General features: G+C 34.8%; 2 protein-coding genes across 2 annotated transcripts; both read left to right on the top strand.

Moving 5' to 3' along the window:
• The first annotated feature begins 4,486 nt into the window (after window positions 1–4,486).
• Window positions 4,487–10,414, top strand: LOC138335235 (toll-like receptor 8). Its single transcript, XM_069284226.1, is given in 2 exon segments — window positions 4,487–6,207; window positions 7,505–10,414. Coding segments are annotated over 2 exon segments (2,481 nt in total). The 5' UTR covers window positions 4,487–6,143; the 3' UTR covers window positions 9,922–10,414.
• Window positions 10,415–12,203: 1,789 nt separating this feature from the next.
• On the top strand, window positions 12,204–16,632 carry LOC138335236 (toll-like receptor 4). The gene is made up of 2 exons (XM_069284227.1): window positions 12,204–12,553; window positions 14,068–16,632. Exons 1-2 carry the CDS (start codon window positions 12,490–12,492, stop codon window positions 16,482–16,484), a joined length of 2,481 nt encoding a protein of 826 aa, XP_069140328.1. The 5' UTR covers window positions 12,204–12,489; the 3' UTR covers window positions 16,485–16,632.
• Window positions 16,633–22,096: the final 5,464 nt, after the last annotated feature.

The following is a 22,096-nucleotide window of genomic DNA, read 5'->3' as shown; positions in this document are numbered from 1 at the left end:
AATTATTTATTTTTGGCTCTTAAGTGTTACCATGTCAACTGAATGCGTGCATATACACAAATGCAATTATTTGCTTATAGGAACATTTATGCGGGCCTCCAGTCGAATAAAATATGGACATATTTTTATATTATATATTGTTGTACAACGTTTTGTTTGACTCGTTACTGTTAGCAACATTAACTATTTTATATTTTTGCACGGGTCTTATATGTGTCAATATTACATGTATAATATTCTATATAAATCATTCTCTATTTCGTAATACTATGGAGTAATCCGATAGCGTATGTGTTTCGAAATCAAGATGTTCAGATGAATAGGTTTAAATATACCCTTGGATATAATCAAAATTGCAATGTAGTACTCTTCATATGTGTGCATACTGCAGTGGTTGTGTTTTGTGTCTTGTTTAGTTTGCCGAAACTCTGCACCGTTCTTATATGTGTCTTGTCTTGCCCATTTCATAGATACACTGCTGTATCTACAAACATATACACTTGTGTTATTTACCACAGGCCTTTGTCACTATAGAAAAATTGTATAGGGGTCAAAGAAGTAATATAAACAGGATTTTCCAGATGACACGGGATCCAATCAAACGTAAGTCTGTTGGATACGAATTACTTCAAATGGTAAATATGAGACAAGGAAGTAATTCCAACCGTGTGGACAAAACAAAATTGTCAAATTTTCGAGGCGATCTGCCCCTTTATCAAGACATACAAAACGAACACGATTACGCAATGGAGCGCAATTTACCCTTCGGCAAGTGGCAGCCGAAGGCCGGATATGCAAAAATGTATCCATGATACATTGTATATAGACACATGTATGTATGCATACTACTTACTGTGTTACACATATACCGAGGTATCTGTATATCTATAGAGCCAAAGGCATGTTGTGTTTACATGCATGTGTATTGTGTCTTGTCTAAATTGTAGATACCTAGATTACATATTTCTTGTATCATCGGATTTTGGTTACATTATACATGCACGTTTGATAAGAAATACATACACTTTTTCTCTACTTTCAGTACACGTTTTCAATTGCTTTAAATATGAATATAAAATATACATGTGTATGTATCTATACATTATGTTCGTCATGTTTTCTTTTTTTAAACAATAACTTGTGTAAGTTCACAACAGTATAAATTCAATTAGAAAATATTGATGAACTGGGTTTCATAACAGGAGATTGGTTATCTTCCTAAAAAATCACCCACTTCATGATGTCCATATACATGTAGTCGTTACTGATGTACCTGCAAGTTTTCAATAAAACACAATTTTAAATAAATATCCAGAATCTTATTTCTGAATTATAGCATTTAATGTATGGTACGCTCTAAGTATAAAGTATAATTACATTTCAGGAATGTTCCCTCCACTATGAGGAACCAAAAGGACACAAGGAATCCGAGGACATATTACATAATATGTCTCTTTCGTATTGATTATGTCGGAGACGAGCCTCACTATTTGTATATTCGTAAAAACGAGTCAATACTCAAGGTATAGCTTTATCCGCTGCGCAAGAACCCTCTCTGTTTCTACCGGGTTGGAATTCACTTTAAAACTCCTTTCACAAATTGAAGGATGAGACGCCAGTTTAACACGAACCATCACTCTAGCATAGTCCGTGACAATCCACCTTTAACGTGTAAGAGCCGTGTATGCACCCCGCAATATCCGGGACCGTCCGGCATGGCAATGCTGTTAACTACGATATATTAACGTTTGCCACTGTCCAGGTTAAATGGAATTTTCAAGTCTGGTCACCTGTCACTAATTTTGAAGAATGGCATCTCGCATACCTGTGAATAAAAAGAAATTATGATCTACCATCTTGCTAAACTTTTATGTGGGGAGTGCCATCTTATGTTGAATTCCGCACCAAAAATTGACCAAAATATTCATGAAATTCCAATATTGATTACCTCCCCCTGTCAGACACAAACTTGACAGAATTTTAAAATGTCTTTACATATTTTACATCTACATGTATTGCCCAACCCACACATTAAACATTTGAAACTGATGCGCCCTGAATACCCAATCAGCAGGCTCCGAAACATTCACCTCTCTATGAAATCTTGTGCCCAAAAGGGGATTTCCAGGAATCTATTTTTGGTTTGATTCTGCGGTCTCTAAAAGAACACTGGTATCTACGGATTGAATTCCGTGAATATCCGTATCAACACCGGGTTCATCCGTGAAATAATCGTGTAGAGACCAATACAAACCGTAGTGCACCGGACTGTCCGTGAATCATCCGTCACATTCCGGTGGGTTGTCGGGAGACAACCGGATGGTTACCGTGATTACATGTAAACAGACCGGTCTGGTTCGTCTCGGCTTCGTATCACCACCGTGTTAACATCGGCATCATGACGTAATAGAGCCCTAGAATGCGGGTTGTTCTCGGATGACCAAAATTTCCAATCCGTGGTAATCCGGCACCTCGTCATTGAATGCTAATCCGGCACCTCGTCATTGAATGCCAGGATTGAATATAATTTTAGAGAAGCCTTCAGTCCTAACTTGCATTGTATAAATGCGTTAGACACGGTTCTCAGTTTTACGATGGCCCGCTGATTGAAGACGTTTTTTGCATGTACACTTGATAAAGAGTACATGACCGTTTACTTGAAGTAGATAAATGCACAATCTACAACTACTTCAGAGTAAATGGTCGTACTACTTCAATCAGGAAGTAGTAATTGGACTGCTCAAACGGGCTATCGTACATGTTATGTAATGCTACCCTTTAACATAGTTGTGAAACGCATTGAAATGTCCTTCACGCATACCAGTCTTTATAAAAGCGCTATCACGCTACTGATGTTATCTATGTAATTTTGCCTTCTCTCAAACAAAAATGAGATGAGTCATCATTGACACTTAAACTCACTAATAATATAGTTATTGTGACATTGGGATAGTGTTCTATAGTGTTTCTGCAAATTTAAAATGATGCATATGTTTGAAATTTCTTTGACCGAATTCAAGCGACACATCAACATGCCGTGTCAGATTTTGTTCCGAAATGGAATCCCATATATATTCTTTTTCTTCGTCACATATATAAAACGATGTTTCAAAATTCATTATTTAAATGATAAATTGAATAAATTTCTTGTTTAAATTTATCTATATTTATACCGTATAGAGATTCAACTCAAAATCGATGCCCATCTTCATCGCACAGGTGCTTGTTTTGTTCCGATGACGTCAAAGTTAGAGATTGTACCGGACCGCGATTTCCGTCGAAATTATCTGATTTTTAGAAAACTTAATTTGGAATCTTATGAATTAAACATTTGAGTATTTTGACCAGTGATTTCTAGGTTTTCTTGGTATGTATAGTAAATAGATGTTTTGTTTGTTTTGTATTAGGATTTCGTCGAAGTTTACTGTGTAGTACACATGATACTTATAACATGTATTTAAGCTACGAGAAAATTAAAAGTTATAGCCGAATTCTTTCAATATAATTTTGATTATAACAATGATGTCATTAAATGTCATAAAATTGACAATATCAACTACCAAAACTGAAATATAAGTGTTAATTATTGCTACTCGTTGCATATTTCGAGATACGCTGTCTGACACACGACGTCAACAATTTAAAATGCTCGGAATTTATTTGACATGATTTTTCAACTCAGTTAAAGAGAAAAAAAACGTTGCCAGATGATTTTTATTTTACTAGCAAAATTCGGTTATTTTCTGTAGTTTTCCAGCATGTAAACAGTATCCCGATAGCTCAAAAATAAAGGAGATATGAACATGCGTAGAAATGCGTAGTTGGTGTGATGTGTGCAAAATGCTATTTGAAGGTATTCAAATGTAAGAGCCACTCTATCATTATATACATTTGTATATATAAGTTGCTATTTGCATATGCGAATATACAGTTCATGTCTATACAGTTAAACACACTATACATTTGGCCATAAGTTAGGGAGCACTTCTATTTTTGAAGAACCTGACTTTGTCAGTTATTGTAAAGCACAAAATGGACGGAAATTCACATGGATGTGCAATAATAACATTTTTATATCTATGAGGATATCTTGTATTATCCGAAGGATATGCATGTACAGTACTAAATGCGTCTAACATTCCCTCGAAAGAGCGCGAAACGCAAAACGCAAACGAAATGTTAAACGAAAACGAACGAAAACGCAAACGAAAAACGCAAACGAAAAACGAATAGAGTAAAACGAAAAACGCGTTTCGTCAAGCGCTAAACGCAAAACGAAAAACGCAAACGAAAAACGAAAAACGTAAACGAAGTGAAAGCGTGACCGGAAGACCAGAATGCAATCATAAATGTCGATCGGGACTACGGTAGCTTAGTGATCCGGATTCTGAAAGCGATGTCTATTTTACGTTCGCAATTTTGATTTAGTACGATTTATCATTATGAAAAATATATCGTGTTAGAAAATATGCAATTCTTATAAATATTTTACCAATAAGTATGTGATTACGCATATATATCCAAGCATCAATACATTTTTTAACTTATAAAGCGTGATTTTAAAAATAATGATAAAACATGCATGTGTACAAATATTCTTCAATCAATGCTAGTATCTATAAGTCTGCTCTGAATTCGTCACACATATTGTTTTATAGAAATTAATTGTGTTATTTTATTATTAGAATATTGTGTATCACTAGAAAATAACGTGATTCAATGCTAACAGTGATGAGTCGGATATATTTTTTTTTATAATGCATGCACCAGTGATGACATGAGTTATGACCAGCAGTATATATACGGCGTCCTGTGGTGTGAGTTCACACCTGTCTGTAATCCTTCAGTCCACTTTATCGAGCCCCGCGGGTGTTACAAGTACATTGTACCTGTCCCCCTGTAGCACATACACGTGTAAAGATAGTGCTATACAAGTCCTTGCAGAAAGGTATACAAATGATCTTTACTATCAAACAATGTGTGTACGTTACACGTATTAAATGTAATTAATGTCTAGATACAAAAGGATTAAAAAAAATATTTGTGTATGTTTGCTACATTGTTTTGAACACGTAAATTTATCGGCCTACACCGTCATTTGACTCCACTTTTAGTTTAGCCAACACATGCGCAGTCTACCATTCTTAATCAAATATCAATGAATAACATCCGGTAAACGAATTGAAACGCAAACGCACGCAAACGAAAACGAACGAAAGCCAAAACGAATCAAAACGCAAACGAACGCAAACGAAATCGAATCAAAACGCAAACGAACGAAAACGCGAAACGCAAACGAAAAACGCTCGACGAAACAAAACGCAAACGAAACTAAACGAAAGAAACGCAAACGAATCTAAAACGCGTTTGAGGGAATGTTAGACGCATTAAGTACTGTACAAAATCCGGATGTGTTACGTAGATTTAATTTCCATCAGGATGGGACGATCTGCTAACCCATGGACATCGAAATTAGGAACAATTAAGGGCTGCAGGATATGATCACAGTAACTTTGCACATTCACAGTGCCATCGAGAACATGTAAGTGTAGTTTACAGTTCAGAGAAAAGCATCTCCAAACAGTAAGACCGCCACCACTGTATGTTGTCGTGCCCAGAATGTGATTCTGGTCGTAAGCCGTATTTCTCGGTCTTCAAACAAAAACCTTTCCGTCAACGGGAAGTAAAAACGGCTTTCGTCACTCCAATGGATCCTTCGCCAAGACATAATTTTCTATGAACGTGTAAGATCACCTTGTACCATGCCTGTTGCTTGCCATCTTTCAGCATTAGTTATATTTCGACGAGCTTGACCATCAAAACACCAGCGACAGGTGAAACAAACACCATCAAAACAATCGCAAATGCATCTGTACGCAGCCAGCTCAAACTAATGCTTTGTTTAGGTAGGGGGGTTCCCCTATTCAGAGCGTAAAATCCTAGAGTAAGCGTGTTTCTGGATAATTAGTGATTCATAAACTTGAAGGATACATATTAGGTGTTGCATAAATGCTGTGCTCCCTTACCTTACGTATGGCTAGGTGTATACATTTGGCACACAGCATCAAATTTTAGTTCTTCAAGGTCGATTAAATATACAGTTACAGGTACGTAAAATACTTCCTGATATATAGACATTTAAAATGGCAGACACAACAATATCCACCTTACTTACGTTCTGTACATTGTGGATATTCCGTTCATCTGGTAAGTGATTTTCATTGTTACAACAGCTTGTTATATAAAATACATTCGGATCTCTTATTTCGACTATTTTTGCGGGGCACATAGCGAAGAGTGACCATAGATTGTACAAAGAATGGTTCATATCCAGTCTTTTATATCTTTGTATATTATGCAACTATATAGTTCTTATCATGTGTGCTCTCTTAGACTAATATATGCATATTAGATCTCTATAGTGCATATTATCGATATAATAAAGTCATATGTAATGATTTTTATTCTGTAGGCCAAAAAAATGAATCGTGAGTTTTGGGGATAATTTAGGCTTTTAATTCAGACCTATGTTTTATTTGTCTTTTATTATTATTTGCATTCAGAATTGTGTACAAAGGATCTCCAAAATGGTAAGATATACGCCAGTGATCATGGCACCGTACTATATGAGATGAGGTCAAGGTCTGACTGCAGTATTTTAAATGTTGGTCAAAATTCAATATAGCCGCTATGACATTTAATGCAATTTTAAACTTAGACCTATATATCGTTAATAGCTCGATAAATTCCTTTTGTTTTGGAAATGTTATGTAGAATAAAAATGGAACAAACAGCTTTGTAACACGTTTCTGTAAAACGTCAACATCCGGTTTGGAATAAGGGTCAAACTTTAAGATTGTTCGATAAAAATCATTAAAATATCTTCTCAAGTTCTGGCAGACCAGGAGACCTGATATAGGCCATGTAATATGCCGAGATAAATGACTATAAAGTTTATTAAAATGAATGGCCTTGACTTTCATTCAAGGTCAGAGAGACCAAAAAACGTTATATCTTGAAACAACAAGAGTATTGGAATGCCTAGAAATCTGTTATTGCGCATGTAACATGGCAAAAAAATGAGTACCAAGTTTGTTAACATGAATAACATTGACCATAATTCCTTGTCGATATAAAGCACATCAAATTGTCTAATGACAATTTCTTGTTAATTTACCGAAGGTTTAGGGTAGGCGTTATGCAATCAATGCTATGTTTGCATGTGTTCAAAATAGGGTTAGGTTTGGTTGTCTCGTTTAAGTTATATGTACCATAACTGGGCGAAAATTTTGCGTTATTTTTCATAAGGTTTGATTAAACCTATTCAAATTCATGTCAAGTGATTTCTGAAAAAAATGCTATAATTTCCATTACGTTTTGTATTTCGTTGAATGTCATACCATATTTAACAAGATTAATAGTTATATAAATGACCTATGTATTCCTCACTCATTAATTATATATTGCCATGATCAAAACTGAATGTTTTTGTATTACCATTTAGATGCACTTCCGGTTTGCTGTAACACCAGTGAAATGCCTGGAGAGACCCACGTGATATGTTCCGGATGTCGTCTGTTCGTTGTACCTAAGGATTTACCCCCAAATACGACGGTCTTGGATCTCAGTAACAACAACTTTACTTCTCTAGAACGGGGTTCATTTCCGGATCTGCAACTGTTAACGATATTGTATCTTCAAAGAAACAAACTAGTAAGGATCACATCCGGAGCATTCGATAACGTCCCTAATATTGAGGAACTTGATCTCACACACAACAAACTAGAACAATTATCTATGGATATACATGTCTTCGAAGCTCTCAAAAAGCTGAAGACATTAAAAATTCAAAGAAATAACTTCCATATCAGTAAAGTGTATCCAGGACAGGCTTTGTAAGCCATTTCAAATCTTGAATTTCTTTCTATAGATATTTTTGAAGGATTTGTGTTTGGAAAAGGATTTTTGAACCAAATATATTTATCAAATATATACCTATCCTTTCAAGGCAGTGGTACCGTGTCTTTATTAAATGATTCATTTCACGGTATTAAAAGATCAGATATAAAAGCACTAAGTATCACAGCACCTTTCCAAAAGATCGAAACCAACACACTTGCTCCTTTTGGAAATCTTATTACATTAATGTGGAGAACTCTAGCATCAACTTTGACAATCCATGATGCCATTCAGGGACTTTACGGAGTCAGAGAAAGAACAATGGATTCACTTTCAATCATAGGATTTCGACATATCTATACTACTGGCGAGGATCTTATGAAATCAGATATGTTTAACATGGGAACAATTTGTTTAAAGAAACTTCATCTGATAAGTAATGCTATTTCAACAATAGACACAGATGCCATTACCGCATGGACTACTAAAACATGCATAGAAGAACTAGATGTTTCAGATAATATGTTCTATTTGCCACAGTCACTTATAACGTTGGGTCTTTTCCGTTCATTAACTCGCCTACGGGCAACGTATACTAAGATGAGTATCCATCTAAAGCGAAGTACCTTTAGCAGAGAAAGAACATATTTCTTACCCACAAATCTTACATATGTAGACATAACTGACAGTTCGTTATCGGGGTCTTTATTTAATATGACTATAGCAAAAAATAATCTGACTGTGTTGAAGATAGGTCATTCTAAAAAGTTTTTTAGCTGTTACTATGCAGTTGTCAAAGGACTAACCCATTTAAAGGAATTAGACATATCCGGAGTCGACTGTTCAGAAGTACATCCAAATATGTTTGCAGAAATGCCTCTTCTATCTCGACTTACTGCAAAGCAATGCAATATCGAACACGTTCTTAGTCGGAACACACCCGCAATATTCAAAGGACTTCAAAATCTATCCTTCATCGATCTTTCATCAAATAACCTGCATTTCCTACATAAACATCTGTTCGCAGATCAGAAGAAAACTCTCAAACATCTAATTCTTTCTGGAAATCTCATGGACCGGATTCCTACAGAGGTATTACACAATTTAACCGTATTAGAGAATCTTGATATTAGCAATAACTTCATAACTACATTAAATTATTCCCAATATACGTTTCTTGATGAAATGAAAATCAAATCGAATGATTTTCAAATCGTGTTACATGGGAATCCGTTTGTATGTACCTGTGAAAATCTAGATTTCCTATCCTGGGTAGAAGCATCTAATGTGATATACAAAAAACGAGAACTTTTATGTATGACGCCAAAAGGAATTGAGGTACCGCTAGCAGAGTTACTGGAAACTTTTGAGCAATTCAAAGAGCATTGTGTTTCTCAAACGTGGCTTATCGTTTCTGTTACTATAACTTTTATATTCTTTATGCTTGGTATTCTAACAAGAGAGGCATGGCGACGTAGTGTGTGGTTACGACTGTTGTGCCGCAATCCGACGGAAGCTACAAAATACACAAATGATATATATATCTCCTATTGTGACGAAGATTACAGTTGGGTTAGAAACACATTAGCGCCTCGGTTGGATGAGCAAAAAATTGAATATTGCTGTGAGGATAAAACATTTATACCAGGTAGAGGCATAGCTGATAACATCATGGACGCGATAGACTCATCACGTCAAACTGTATTTGTTGTTAGCTATGCTTCTTTAGAACGAGAGTGGACAACATTTGCTATGAGATTAACTTATGAATACTCATTTCGTGTCGGACGAGAAAATTTGAATATTTTCATTTTGTTAAACAATATTAAAAAGAGTGAATTTCCTAAACTTATCCGGAACAAGTGGACAATCATTCGTCCTTTACGATGGCCAAATAAAAGTAACACAACTTTGGACAAATTGACTGGAGCACAAACCAAGTTTTGGGAGAGATTGTCAAGTCAGATGTTAAGACGAAATAGTGAATTTAAATCTAAATATGTAACAGAGACATCTTTATAACTATGGAAAATATTCGAATTATAACCACTTCTAGTAATTGATCAGACAAAAGAAGACAATAAGATGTGATGCTATTTCATTTGATATCTGTTTTACCTGTGTAAACTCTTTGTCACTATTTCAACTTTCTTTAATTATAAAAAGATATAAGATCATAACACATCATTCATTTCTTTCTGAATAATCGCCATGTTCTGACCAGCTTTTTATACTCTTGGTGGTCATCAGAAGGTATTGTCACTGTACAATTTATATCCATGTGTAATGAATACAGGTTCTGTATGTCACGATTTTAAATGCAAAATCTAAAACTAATATCATTTCTCTGTATTCCATTGTAACATTGACATCTTAGGTGATGTAGCCCACGGTCTCATATTTGTATCATGTGTTGACAAACGATACCTAAACAACACAACACATAATTCATTGTTTATAAACCATCGACCTCTTGTTGTTTTGCTGGAAATAAATGCAAATATGATTTTATTCATATGAGTTACCTGCTTTACTCCATTCATCTGTCAATTGCGAAATCGAGAAAACAACGAATCGTCAACGGTATGTTTTTTTTTTAATTCGCTTTTAAATGAAGCTATGTTCTATACATTGTAATGCAATGTAATTTCACAAGTTAAGTTCGTACACGAAACATTTATTTTAAAACGAACAGAATAGTAACAGTTCCATTATCAGTAAAAAATCACAACACTTTTTAACAATTGATAAAAACAAAAATTACTCTGCTGATAGAAAAACTCAGTGATATTCCTTCCTCAATTTATACCCCGCGATCCACCTTACTCAAATATTTGATGTTGACATGAAGAGATTTCAAATTCCTACAAGAAGGAAAGAGTAGATTCCATCACTGAAGTAGCGCTTTATTTCGATATATAATAGCACTTGAACCAATCTTCAGAACAGCAACAAAAAATATAAAAACTACTAATGGCTACAAAAAAGGGTAATTGAATTCAAGCCCGCAAATGCAACAATGCGAGGAGCGACAGAAATATATTGCCAATGCGACAGAATTATATTGTCAATGCGACAGAATTATATTGTCAATGCGACAGAATAACGCGACAGTGCGACAAAACAATCTTGTCGCTCTGTGCATATAATGGCCGCTTTGAAAATCGTCATAGAGTAATTAAAAACCATAATGTTCAAAATAATTCTGTAAGATATAAAACATCATAGAGGTTTACGTAGACCGTCCCTTCTGTGACGTTTGTAACGTCGCTATCCGGATCCCGGCAAACGTTTTTTATTTCTCCGTACCTATCTATTACTAAGTATAACTCGCTTCTGACATCAGCATTCGAGTAAACATTTCGTCTGGAAGCTCTCCGATTGTTTACTTGAAGCATATGAATCTATTTAAGGTATGGTAACCGGTAAATATAATATAATGATTTTGAAGATTCATGCATGAAGTTAATTCTAAGAATCATAATACTCGCTAAAAAATCAGATGGGATACACACGGATTTACGGGGACCCAAAATGAAAAACTTCGTCTCAGTGACAAATGAATTATCTTTATCATTTGTGTTCCTACTTTTTTGTAGAATAGAATTTTATATACACAGTTTGTGGATCCCGAGGGGAGTATGTGGTGTCTTAAATGGAAACATTCTAATGTTGAGCTTAGATAGACACTCATCGTAAGAAACCGGTCTACTTACAGAAGGGCGGTCTACATTAAAATATATCATTTATTGCATTTTAGAGCGTATTATGGTTTTTTTTGTTGTATCTGTGGTGCTACGTATAGTTCTTGGACGTACACAAACACGAATTACAAAAGGAATGTCTTTGTGTAACTGGAAAACACTGCAGCTTGTAGATTGGGCATCCTTTAATGTTAACTGATAATTCATATGAAATCACACGAGATACCAAGGCGCGCTTGTGTGTGAGGGACATTTAAATGCACTTTATTATGATATGTGAGCGTGTTCTGTGTAAGAAATCACCGGTACAAGTTTATGTGTATAGAACAGGAGGAGGATCGAAAATGTACACTGTTATGGATGACTTATTTTATTTTGCATCGAAAAAGTGTAAAATAGAAAACATTGACCTCACATACATACTAGTATCAAAATAATTAAGTTTTATTTACATTTATTTGAATTCTTTTCATCAAACATTCTCGTATGTAACCTTAAAAGAAAACGACTAAACTTAACAAAATGGCCGATAAGGAAGTGTTATTCTTTGTGATAACATTTGATCTGATATTTGCCATTTTGTTGAAATAATGACGATTAAGAAATGTACTGAACTGAACTGAGACCTTCAATTCGTCGTTAATATGGAAATGCTATTTGAAGGTATTCAAATGTAAGAGCCACTCTATAATTATATACATGCGTATGATATAAGTCGCTGTTTGCATATGCACCAATACAGTTCATGTCTATAGTCAAACACACTCCAACACAAAATCCAATTGTAAATACATTTGGCACACGATATCAAATTCCAGTCCTCCAAGCTCGATTAAATATACAGTTACAGGTACGAAAAATACTTCCTGATAGGTAGACATTTGAAATGGCCGATACAACGATATCCACCTTACTTACATTCTGTACACTGTGGACATTCCGTTCATCTGGTAAGTGATGTTCTACAACAGTTTTTTTTCTTCATATTAATCTCTTATTTTCGACTATAAAAATGACAATAAATTGTACCAAAAGTGGTCCGTATCCAATCCTTTATATCTTCGTATAAAATGCAATTATATGGTTGTTTTAATTTTATATGTTAGATCTCAATAATGTATAATATCGATACAATAAAGTCATATGTAATGATTTCTATTCTGTTGGTCAGAAATGTGAATCGTGGTTTTTTTGGGGTAATTAGGGGTTTTAACGCATGGGTGAACAGACCAAATGTTTTTGTTTTGTCTTTTGTACTTCAACATTGTATACAATGGATCTCCGATATGGTAAGAGATACCCCAATGAAGATGTCACCATACTATATGAGATAAGGTCAAGGTGTGACAGCAGCATTTTAGATATTGCTCAAAATCCAAAATGGTCGTTATGAACTTATTTGCTATTTTACACGTAGATTTATATCTCGTTAGCGGCTCAGCAAATTTCTTTCATTTTTAGGATATGTTATGTAGAATAAAAAATTAACAAACATCTTTGAAACACTTTTCTCCAAAACGCCAACTTCCGGTTAGAAATAAGGGTCAAAGTTCAAAAGATCAACTTTTCGATAAAATCATTTAACAATCTTCTCAGGTTCTGGCAGACCAGGAGACCTGTTATTGGGCATGTAGCGTGTTGAGATAAATGAATACAAAATGTTAATTTGAGTGACCTTGACCTTCATTAAGGTCAAAGAAACCAAAAAACTTATTTTTAAGCGACTTCTTGTTAAGGTTTTGAATGTCTAGATACCTGTTATTGCGTATGTAGCATGGCAAAATAAATGAGTACCACGTTTGTTAATATGAATAGCATTGACCTTCATACCACAAGGGCCAAAATCTTTAAATCTTGAAACACCTTCTTGCTTAGTTCAAAATGGCCCAGATACCTTATGGCTAGTAGCATGTTCATATTTGTTTACATGAATGATATTGATACTGAAGGCCAAAACACCTGAAATGTTTAAAGGACTTCTTTTGACGTTCTTGAAAGTCTAGAGACCTGATTCCGGACCTTTGGCATGCTGAGATAAAGGGCTACCAACTTCGTCAATATGAATGACCTTGACCATATTTTATAAAAGCCCATCAAAAATATCCAATGACAATTTATAGTTATATTTACTAAAGGTTTAGGGTAGCCGTTATACAATCAATACTGTGTTAACATGTTTATAATATAGGGTTAGGTTTGGTTGTCTCGTTCAAGTTATATGTACCATAACTGCGCAATTTTTCATCATTTATCTCGTAAAAACATAAGGTTTGATTAAACCAATTAAGTTTCAAGTCAAGTGATTTCTGATATACATGCTATAATTTCCATTAAGTTTTGTATTTCGTTGAATGTCATACGATATAAAACCAGGTAAATAGTTATAAAAATGATTTATGTATTCCTCACTCATTAATTATATATTGCCATTATCAAAACTCAATGCTTTTCTATAACCATTCAGATGCACTTCCTGTTTGCTGTAACACCATTGAAAGGCCTGGAGAGACCCACGTGATATGTTCCGGATGTCGTCTGCTCGTTGTACCTAAGGGTTTGCCGTCAAATACGACTAGTTTGGATCTAAGTAACAACTATTTTACTTCCTTTGAACGGGGTTCATTTCCGGATCTTCCACTGTTAAAAATATTGCATCTTCAAAGAAACAAACTAGTAAGGATCACGTCCGGAGCATTCGATAACGTCCCGAATATTGAAGAACTTGATCTCACAGACAACAAACTAGAACAATTATCTTTAGATATAAATGTCTTCGAAACCCTAAAAAAGCTAAAGGAAATAAAAATTCAAAGAAATAAATTCCATATTAGAAAAGTTTATCCAGGACAGGCTTTGTCAGCCATTTCGAATCTTGAATTTCTTTCTATAGATATTTTTCAGGGATTTGTGTTTGGAAACGGATTTTTGAACCAAACACATTTACAAAATTTATACCTATCCTTTCAAGGCAACGGTACCGTGTCTTTGTTAAACGATTCATTTGACGGACTTAAAAGATCAAATATAAAAGTACTTAGTATCAAAGCACCTTTCAAAAAGATCGAAACAAACACTCTTGCTCCCTTTGGAAATCTTACCACATTAAAATGGAGAACTTTAGCAGTCACTTTAACTTTCCGTGATGCCCTTCAGGGACTATACGGAATCAGAGGAAGAACAATGGATTTACTTTCAATCAATCGATTTCGATATATTTTTACTACTGGCGACGATCTAAGGAAATCTGATATGTTTAACCTGGGAACAATTTGTGTAAGGAAACTCCATATGATCGGTAATGCTATCTCAACAATAGGCGCAGATGCCTTTATCGCATGGACTACTAAAACATGCATTGAGGAACTAGATGTTTCAGACAATATGTTCTATTTGCCACAACCACTTACTATGTTGGGGCTTTTCCGTTCATTGACTTGCCTACGAGCAACGCATACTGAGATGAATATTGTTCGAAAGCGAAGTATTTTTAGTAGAGAAAGAACATTTTTCTTACCCACAAATCTTACCTATGTAGATATGACGGACAATTCGATTTCGGGGTATTTATTTAATATGACCATAGCAAAAAATAATCTGACTGTGTTGAAGATAGGTTATTCTAATAAGATTCTTAGATGTTCATATGCAGTTGTCAAAGGACTAATACATTTAAAGGAATTAGACATATCCGGAGTCGACTGTTCTGAAGTACATCCAAATATGTTTGCAGAAATGCCTCTTCTCTCTCGGCTGACTGCAAGGAAATGCAATATCGAACGCGTCCTTAGTCGGAACACACCCGCAATATTTAAAGGACTTCATAATCTGTCTTTAATCGATCTTTCCTCAAATAACTTGAAATTCATACATACACATCTGTTAACAGATCAGAAGGACACTCTCAAACATCTCAACCTTTCTGGAAATCACATGGACCGGATTCCTACAGAGATATTACACAATTTAACCGTATTAGAGAATCTTGATATTAGCAATAATTTCATAACAACATTAATCTATTCCCATTATACATTACTTGATGAAATGAAAATCAAATCGAATGATTTTCAAATTGTGTTACATGGGAATCCGTTAGTATGTACATGTGAAAATTTGGAGTTCCTATCGTGGGTAGAAGCCACTAATGTGATATACAAAAAGCGAGAACTATTATGTATGACGTCAGAAGGAATTGAGGTACCGATAGCAGAATTTCTCGAAACTTTCGAGCAATTCAAAGATCATTGTGTTTCTCAAACGTGGCTTATCGTCTCTTTTACTCTAACATTTATATTCTTCGTGTTTGGTGTTCTAGCAAGAGAGGCATGGCGACGAAGTGTGTGGTTACGAGTGTTGTGCCGTCATCCGGCGGAAGCTACACAATATACAAACGATTTATATATCTCCTATTGCGACGAAGATCACATTTGGGTAAGAGATACATTAGCACCCTGGTTGGATGAGAAAGAAATCGAATTTTGCTGTGAGGATAAAGATTTCATACCAGGCCGAGACACAGCTGATAACATCATGGACGCTATAGACGCATCACGTCAAACTGTATTTGTTGTTAGTTATGCTTCTTTAGAAAGAGAGTGGCTACTATTCACCATGAGGTTAACTTATGAATATTCATTTCGTGTTGGACGAGAAAATATGAATATTTTTATTTTGTTAAACGATATAAAAAAGAGCGAATTTCCTAAACTTATCCGGAACAACTGGAAAATAATCCGTCCTTTACGATGGCCAAATAAAAGTAACACGACTTTAGACAAATTGACTGGAGCCAAAAACAAGTTTTGGGAGAGATTGTCAAGTCAGATTTTAAGACAAAATGGTGAATTTAAATCTAAATATGTAACAGAGACATCTTTATAACGAGGAAAAAATCCTTATTGGTTCTGCTTCTTATAAATGAACAGACAAACACAAACAAATATTAAGTTGCAATGTTCTTTCATTGATCTATTATACGAGTGTAAAAACGTTTATACAATTCTAACTTAATTTAAATGTACAATGTAAAGCGAATAAAATTAGCATTAGTATTTTATTTCTTTAGGAATAAGTGCCGTTCGTGTTCTGACCCACATTTTTATATACTCTTGGGGATATGAGATCTTCAGTAGGTATTATAGCGGTAGCATCTATATCCATATGTAATTAATTGGGACTCTGTATATCACGATCTTATAATTAATTTAAATACAAAATATGAACAAGACTATTTCACTGTATTGTAATGATGAATAAGCTAAATATCTCTATTCTTACATTGATCCGTATTCTGGTAACATTGATATCATCCATAAGACGTTTAAGTTCACTATACAAATAGAGCATTTTGATATGGTCGATACATGGTTATATCAATCAAAGAAAAAATATGGACCGTGGACGTAGTCCGAGGTCGATATTTTTCTGTGGTCGATATAACCATGTATTGACCGAAATCAAAACGCTATAATTGTTTTATTATTTTTCTGGATTTTTTACATTTTGAAATGAGTGTGAAACTGAATGAGCATGGCATTGTAAATTCTGCTTCGTGATGACAGTTACAATCCTATGATTCTGTAACAAGTATAATTCAAAAACAACATATGAAAACAGTATCAATTGATGCACTTCAAGTTTTTATTACATGAACCCGTTACATACGTGTTTGTTTAACAGGGTTATATTTTGTAATTGTTTAAATAAGTCATAACATGTTATGATATATTTTAAGGTGTGTGTATCTTTAAAGTAGTATTGAGATTTGTATGGAGTGTGCGCCTTTAATGATCTTGAATATAGGTATGAGAGGAATGTGAGTAGGTATGTCAGGTGACTTGAGACGGACATTACCATTGGACAGTTAAACTTATATATCATGCTTTTAATCTTCTTCTAAATTTCTACCACTCTTCTATTCTGGCACCTGAACTATATGCACCACACTTATTCATGCAGAGTATATTCAGTGAAATTTAGAAGATCTGGTGGGTTTTTACAATAGGTTTTAAGCCATGACTCTGTATATAATTGAATATTAATGTTGTACTGTAATACAACAAAAGAATATATGTTTAGAGTGTATTAAATGGTCGGATCACAGATATATCTTGATCCAGAGAATTGATTATTAATTATTTATATAAGTTATACAGATTGAATTAATATGTACATTTATCTGTTAAATTCAATTGTGTACAATACTGTCTGTATTTGTTATAGTAATTGTGCCAGGTATTCACATTACGCTTAACAGGCTATAAATCATCGCCCGTTCTGGAAACCTCCGCACGATGTGTGGGGTGAGTAATTATTTAGTATTTGTTATTATTTTTAAATAGATATTATGGAATTAGGTATAATTGAATGTTAATTATCCATTCAGTATATATATTATTTTCGTATATCGCTGTAAAGTTTAACGAAGAACGGTAGATAAGTGATTGTCTATCTTAACTTGTGGGTCATCATTAACCAACCCAATGTAATCTAAACATTAGTGAATGTAACTGTACAATACCTCCCCCCCCCCCCCCCCCCCCCCCCCCCTCCCCCCCCCCCCCCCCCCCCCCCCCCATAAGCACTATCCACACGTTTGTAATATTGTTTACCATTTTGGATTTTGGCCTAGAAAAAAGAATGAGGTGATAAACAAGAAACTATTATTAGAAAGCAACACTGGCCTAACATTATCTTGCCTAACTAACGGTTTTTTCTTTCTAGGTAATGTCTTCCTTGACATCAGCCCTCGTCTAGCCATAAGTTTGAAGCTTTCCCTCCTTGGAGGAAGCAACACCATAGTCAGTAAAAGGTGATATAGTCTCTGCTCCTGGGGTTAACGTTCAGCATAAAGGGGAGGGTAACGCCTGGGCTTGCCCCGTTGGACAGTTTAATTAAGGCCGTTGAGTAGTGTGCTTGCTTAGTCCGTCGACGGCAAGTTATCAGTGATATAGCACTATAAAAAAGGGCAAAAGTTTCACTATTATAAATTAAAGAGTCATGATACAACCACCGTGCAGATCTCACCCAACACACGCATGGCACGACTTGCACATACACTGGATACCGTTCTTAATATACCCTGATTGAAAACTAGACGTAATAATCCATAAATCATGAATATGAATATCACATATCGATAGAACATGGCTTTTGATTTCGTTATATAGACGTCGACTCCGCTACATGTGTAATACTTCGAAAATCGCATTTCTACTAAATAATACGCATGGACAATCCACCCCAATTTTTTTTTCTGTCCTCCAGTCCAATTTTACAAAAGTGTTATTAACCCTCATATGACCCATCGTACAGGACGTGAAGATGGTTGTCCCAGTAGTTTTCGAATAAGTTTCGTAAATTCGCTCTTTTCAATTTCGTCCCAGCAAAAGATATTCAAATTATTCTCGTAAAAAAACACGAAATGAGTATTCATATGTTGATAATCTAGATAGTACTGTGTAGTCCATTACCTCGCTCACCTAAAGAAGCCGATAGCTTGAATAACGATGAGGGCAGTTTATAGCCGTACTAGATGAAGTTATCAGTTCTTTATGCTTCGGCCAACCGCGCGTATGAAAACTGTTTGTATCCCCACAACGCCAGTAATGATGTTTTTTTTACTAGGTCCGGGTTGCTAATGTTTCTCTCTCCCAAATGTGGTAATCTTTGCGTCGCCAGATACTAGAGTAGGAAATGTATATAGATTTTCATTTGTGCAGGTTATAGCTTCCGTCGCGGGTGATGCGAGAAAAAACACTCGTAACCACCACACTTAGTCCGCCATTTGCCTCTGTGCTTGATTAATTGTAGATATAACAGCATACAGAATATAAAGGTATCTGTCGCGAGTAGTAACAATTACGATAAGCAACTGTAGTTGGGAGAGAAGAAACTATACATGCTGTTCTTTGAATTTGATTCGAATTTTTATTAGGAATTCCGCTTGGGGGAACATTTCAATTCCTTTTGAAGTGAGACACATAAAAGTTCTCGTACCTTTTGTGTATCATACACATTAGTGGCATCTTCCCCACGATAAGAACGTCCCAATTTCCTCACATGTACATAACTAACCTGATTTCCCATGTAAAACGCAATTTGGTAGAGCCAATCATAATACTCTGGATTTAATTTACATTTTCATTAATGTAATGTAATAATTTGAAATATTTTAATGTGGTTATGTAAATTATAGCTATAATATCAAGATATTTTCTCTATACATATTTAAATGAAACATAAAGTAACTCTGCATGAATCACCGGTCCATGTCCGGTTTCCAGATAATGTTTAGTTGTTCTGACGTGGTTTTTGTATATCATGAGTATAGCAAAAATGCATGTCTATGTATGAATTGCAAAGAGACAGTCTTTGTGATGGGAAATGATCGAAGTATAGACAGATAGAAATTGAAAACTTTTGAATAATGCGGGTGTGTTCTGACTAAGGACGCGTTCGATATTACACTGCCCGATTGCACTCAGTCGAGAGAGAAGAGGCATTTCTGCGACAAATTTGAGTAACTTCTGAACAGTCTGACTCCGCATATGTCCTAATTCCTTTAAAAATGGATTAGACATTGGACAAGTACATATGAAACATTCTAAAATTCTTATTGATAATAACCTATCTTCAACACAGTCAGATTATTTTTTGCTGTAGTCATATTATATATATACCCCGATATACCCTGATAACATATATTGTCAGTGAAATCTACATACGTAAGATTTCTTGTTAAGAATACTGTTCTTCTTTACTAAAAAGATACTTTGCAGGATTCGAGAAAAAATGGATCACAGTATGCCTTACTAGTATGCGAGTCAATGAACGAAAAAGACCTATCATAGTAAGTTGTTGTGGTAAAAAGAACATATTTTCTGAAACATCTGGTTCCTCAATGCATGTTTAGTAGTTCATGCGGTAATGGCATCTGTGCCTATTGTTGAGATAGCATTACCGATCAGATGAAGTTTCTTTACACAAATTGTTCCAAGGTTAAACATATCAGATTTCCTAAGATCCTCGCCAGTAGTAAATTTATATCGAAATCGACTGATTGAAAGTGAATCCATTGTTCTTTCTCTGAATCCGTAAGGTCCCTAAATCGTATCATGGATAGACAAAATGGTTGCTATAGTTTTCCATATTAATGTGGTAAGATTTTAAAGGGAGCAAGTGTGTTTGTTTAGATCTTTCAGAAAGGTTCTGTGATACATAGTACTTTTATATTTAATCTTTTGACACTGTCAAATGAATTGTTTACAACGACACGGTGCCTTTGCCTTGAAAGTATACGTATAAGTGTTGTAAATATGTTTGGTTCAAACAGTCTGAAGAGCTCCTTTGAATGGGGCGAAAGCGCTTACATAACTAGTCAGTCGTTTTTGTTTTTATTTCTTATATATTTCATCCGTAAGGATTTTCTTCAAATTTGTTATACATATATATAACTGACAATGCAACGTTATCGACTAGTTTCCACATCATGACATTGTCACATCTTTTATATTTTAATTTGACGATGTTTTGTACATCTATGATTTTAACATTGATGATATCAAACACAATTCGGAAAAATAAAAAATAAATGTTTTACACCCCAAATATAATCATTTATTACCTCAACAATAGATGTTAAATAGCGTGAGTATACCTTTTAATCAATATATATTTAAAGAAATCCTATTTGACACTATTAACACAATACCTTTCTATCTATTATGTCTTATGTTTTCGACTCACTCCAAAGTCCGTACCATATTCAGCCTTTTCACTGCATGGGAGAAACGTTAACATATCGAATAGTAAAGGCTAAATAAAGAGTCGTGTTACATTGTATTATGGCAGAGACTAAACAGCGGAGCCAATGTTATACAATGAGTACAGGAATGGCTCCAAAAACAATGGTAGATTATACCCTGTGTCGATCCTATATACAATAGCTGTATAATACTGAATACAAAGACTAAGTACTATATACACTTATGTTGGTTACATCTGAAATGTTTCATACGAAGAGAATCTATAATAAATATTTTATATCGTAAAGAACAGAAAGGAAACAAAATGACGGAGTTAATGTTTTTTATTTGTTATAAATGATAAATTATTAGATATTTACGTTTTGATGCAAACTATAATTCTACTTTGCGCTATAAGCAACAGTAGAATTCGGATGAAATAATAGATACAAATGCACATACTGTAGCAGTACAGCTGTGTCACAATAACTGAATACTTACCAGAGGAAAGTACGATCCATAATGTACATAACACAAACACGATCATTACGTGGGCCATTTTACTTGTCTATATACCTAGCGGTAGGTCTGGTGCCCGAGTCAACACACATGATTGCGTTTGTACAAAGGAGAGGAAGCCGATCTAGACTAACAAAAGATAATATGAATTTGATACGGTGTGTTTGAACATAGACCTGTCTACTAAAATACACATACCAAACTTCTATATTTTTAAAGATCAAATTA

The sequence above is a fragment of the Argopecten irradians genome, chromosome 11 (genome assembly GCF_041381155.1).
Source record: "Argopecten irradians isolate NY chromosome 11, Ai_NY, whole genome shotgun sequence".
Lineage (NCBI taxonomy): Eukaryota > Metazoa > Mollusca > Bivalvia > Pectinida > Pectinidae > Argopecten > Argopecten irradians.
This window is presented reverse-complemented; position numbering and strand designations above follow the sequence as displayed.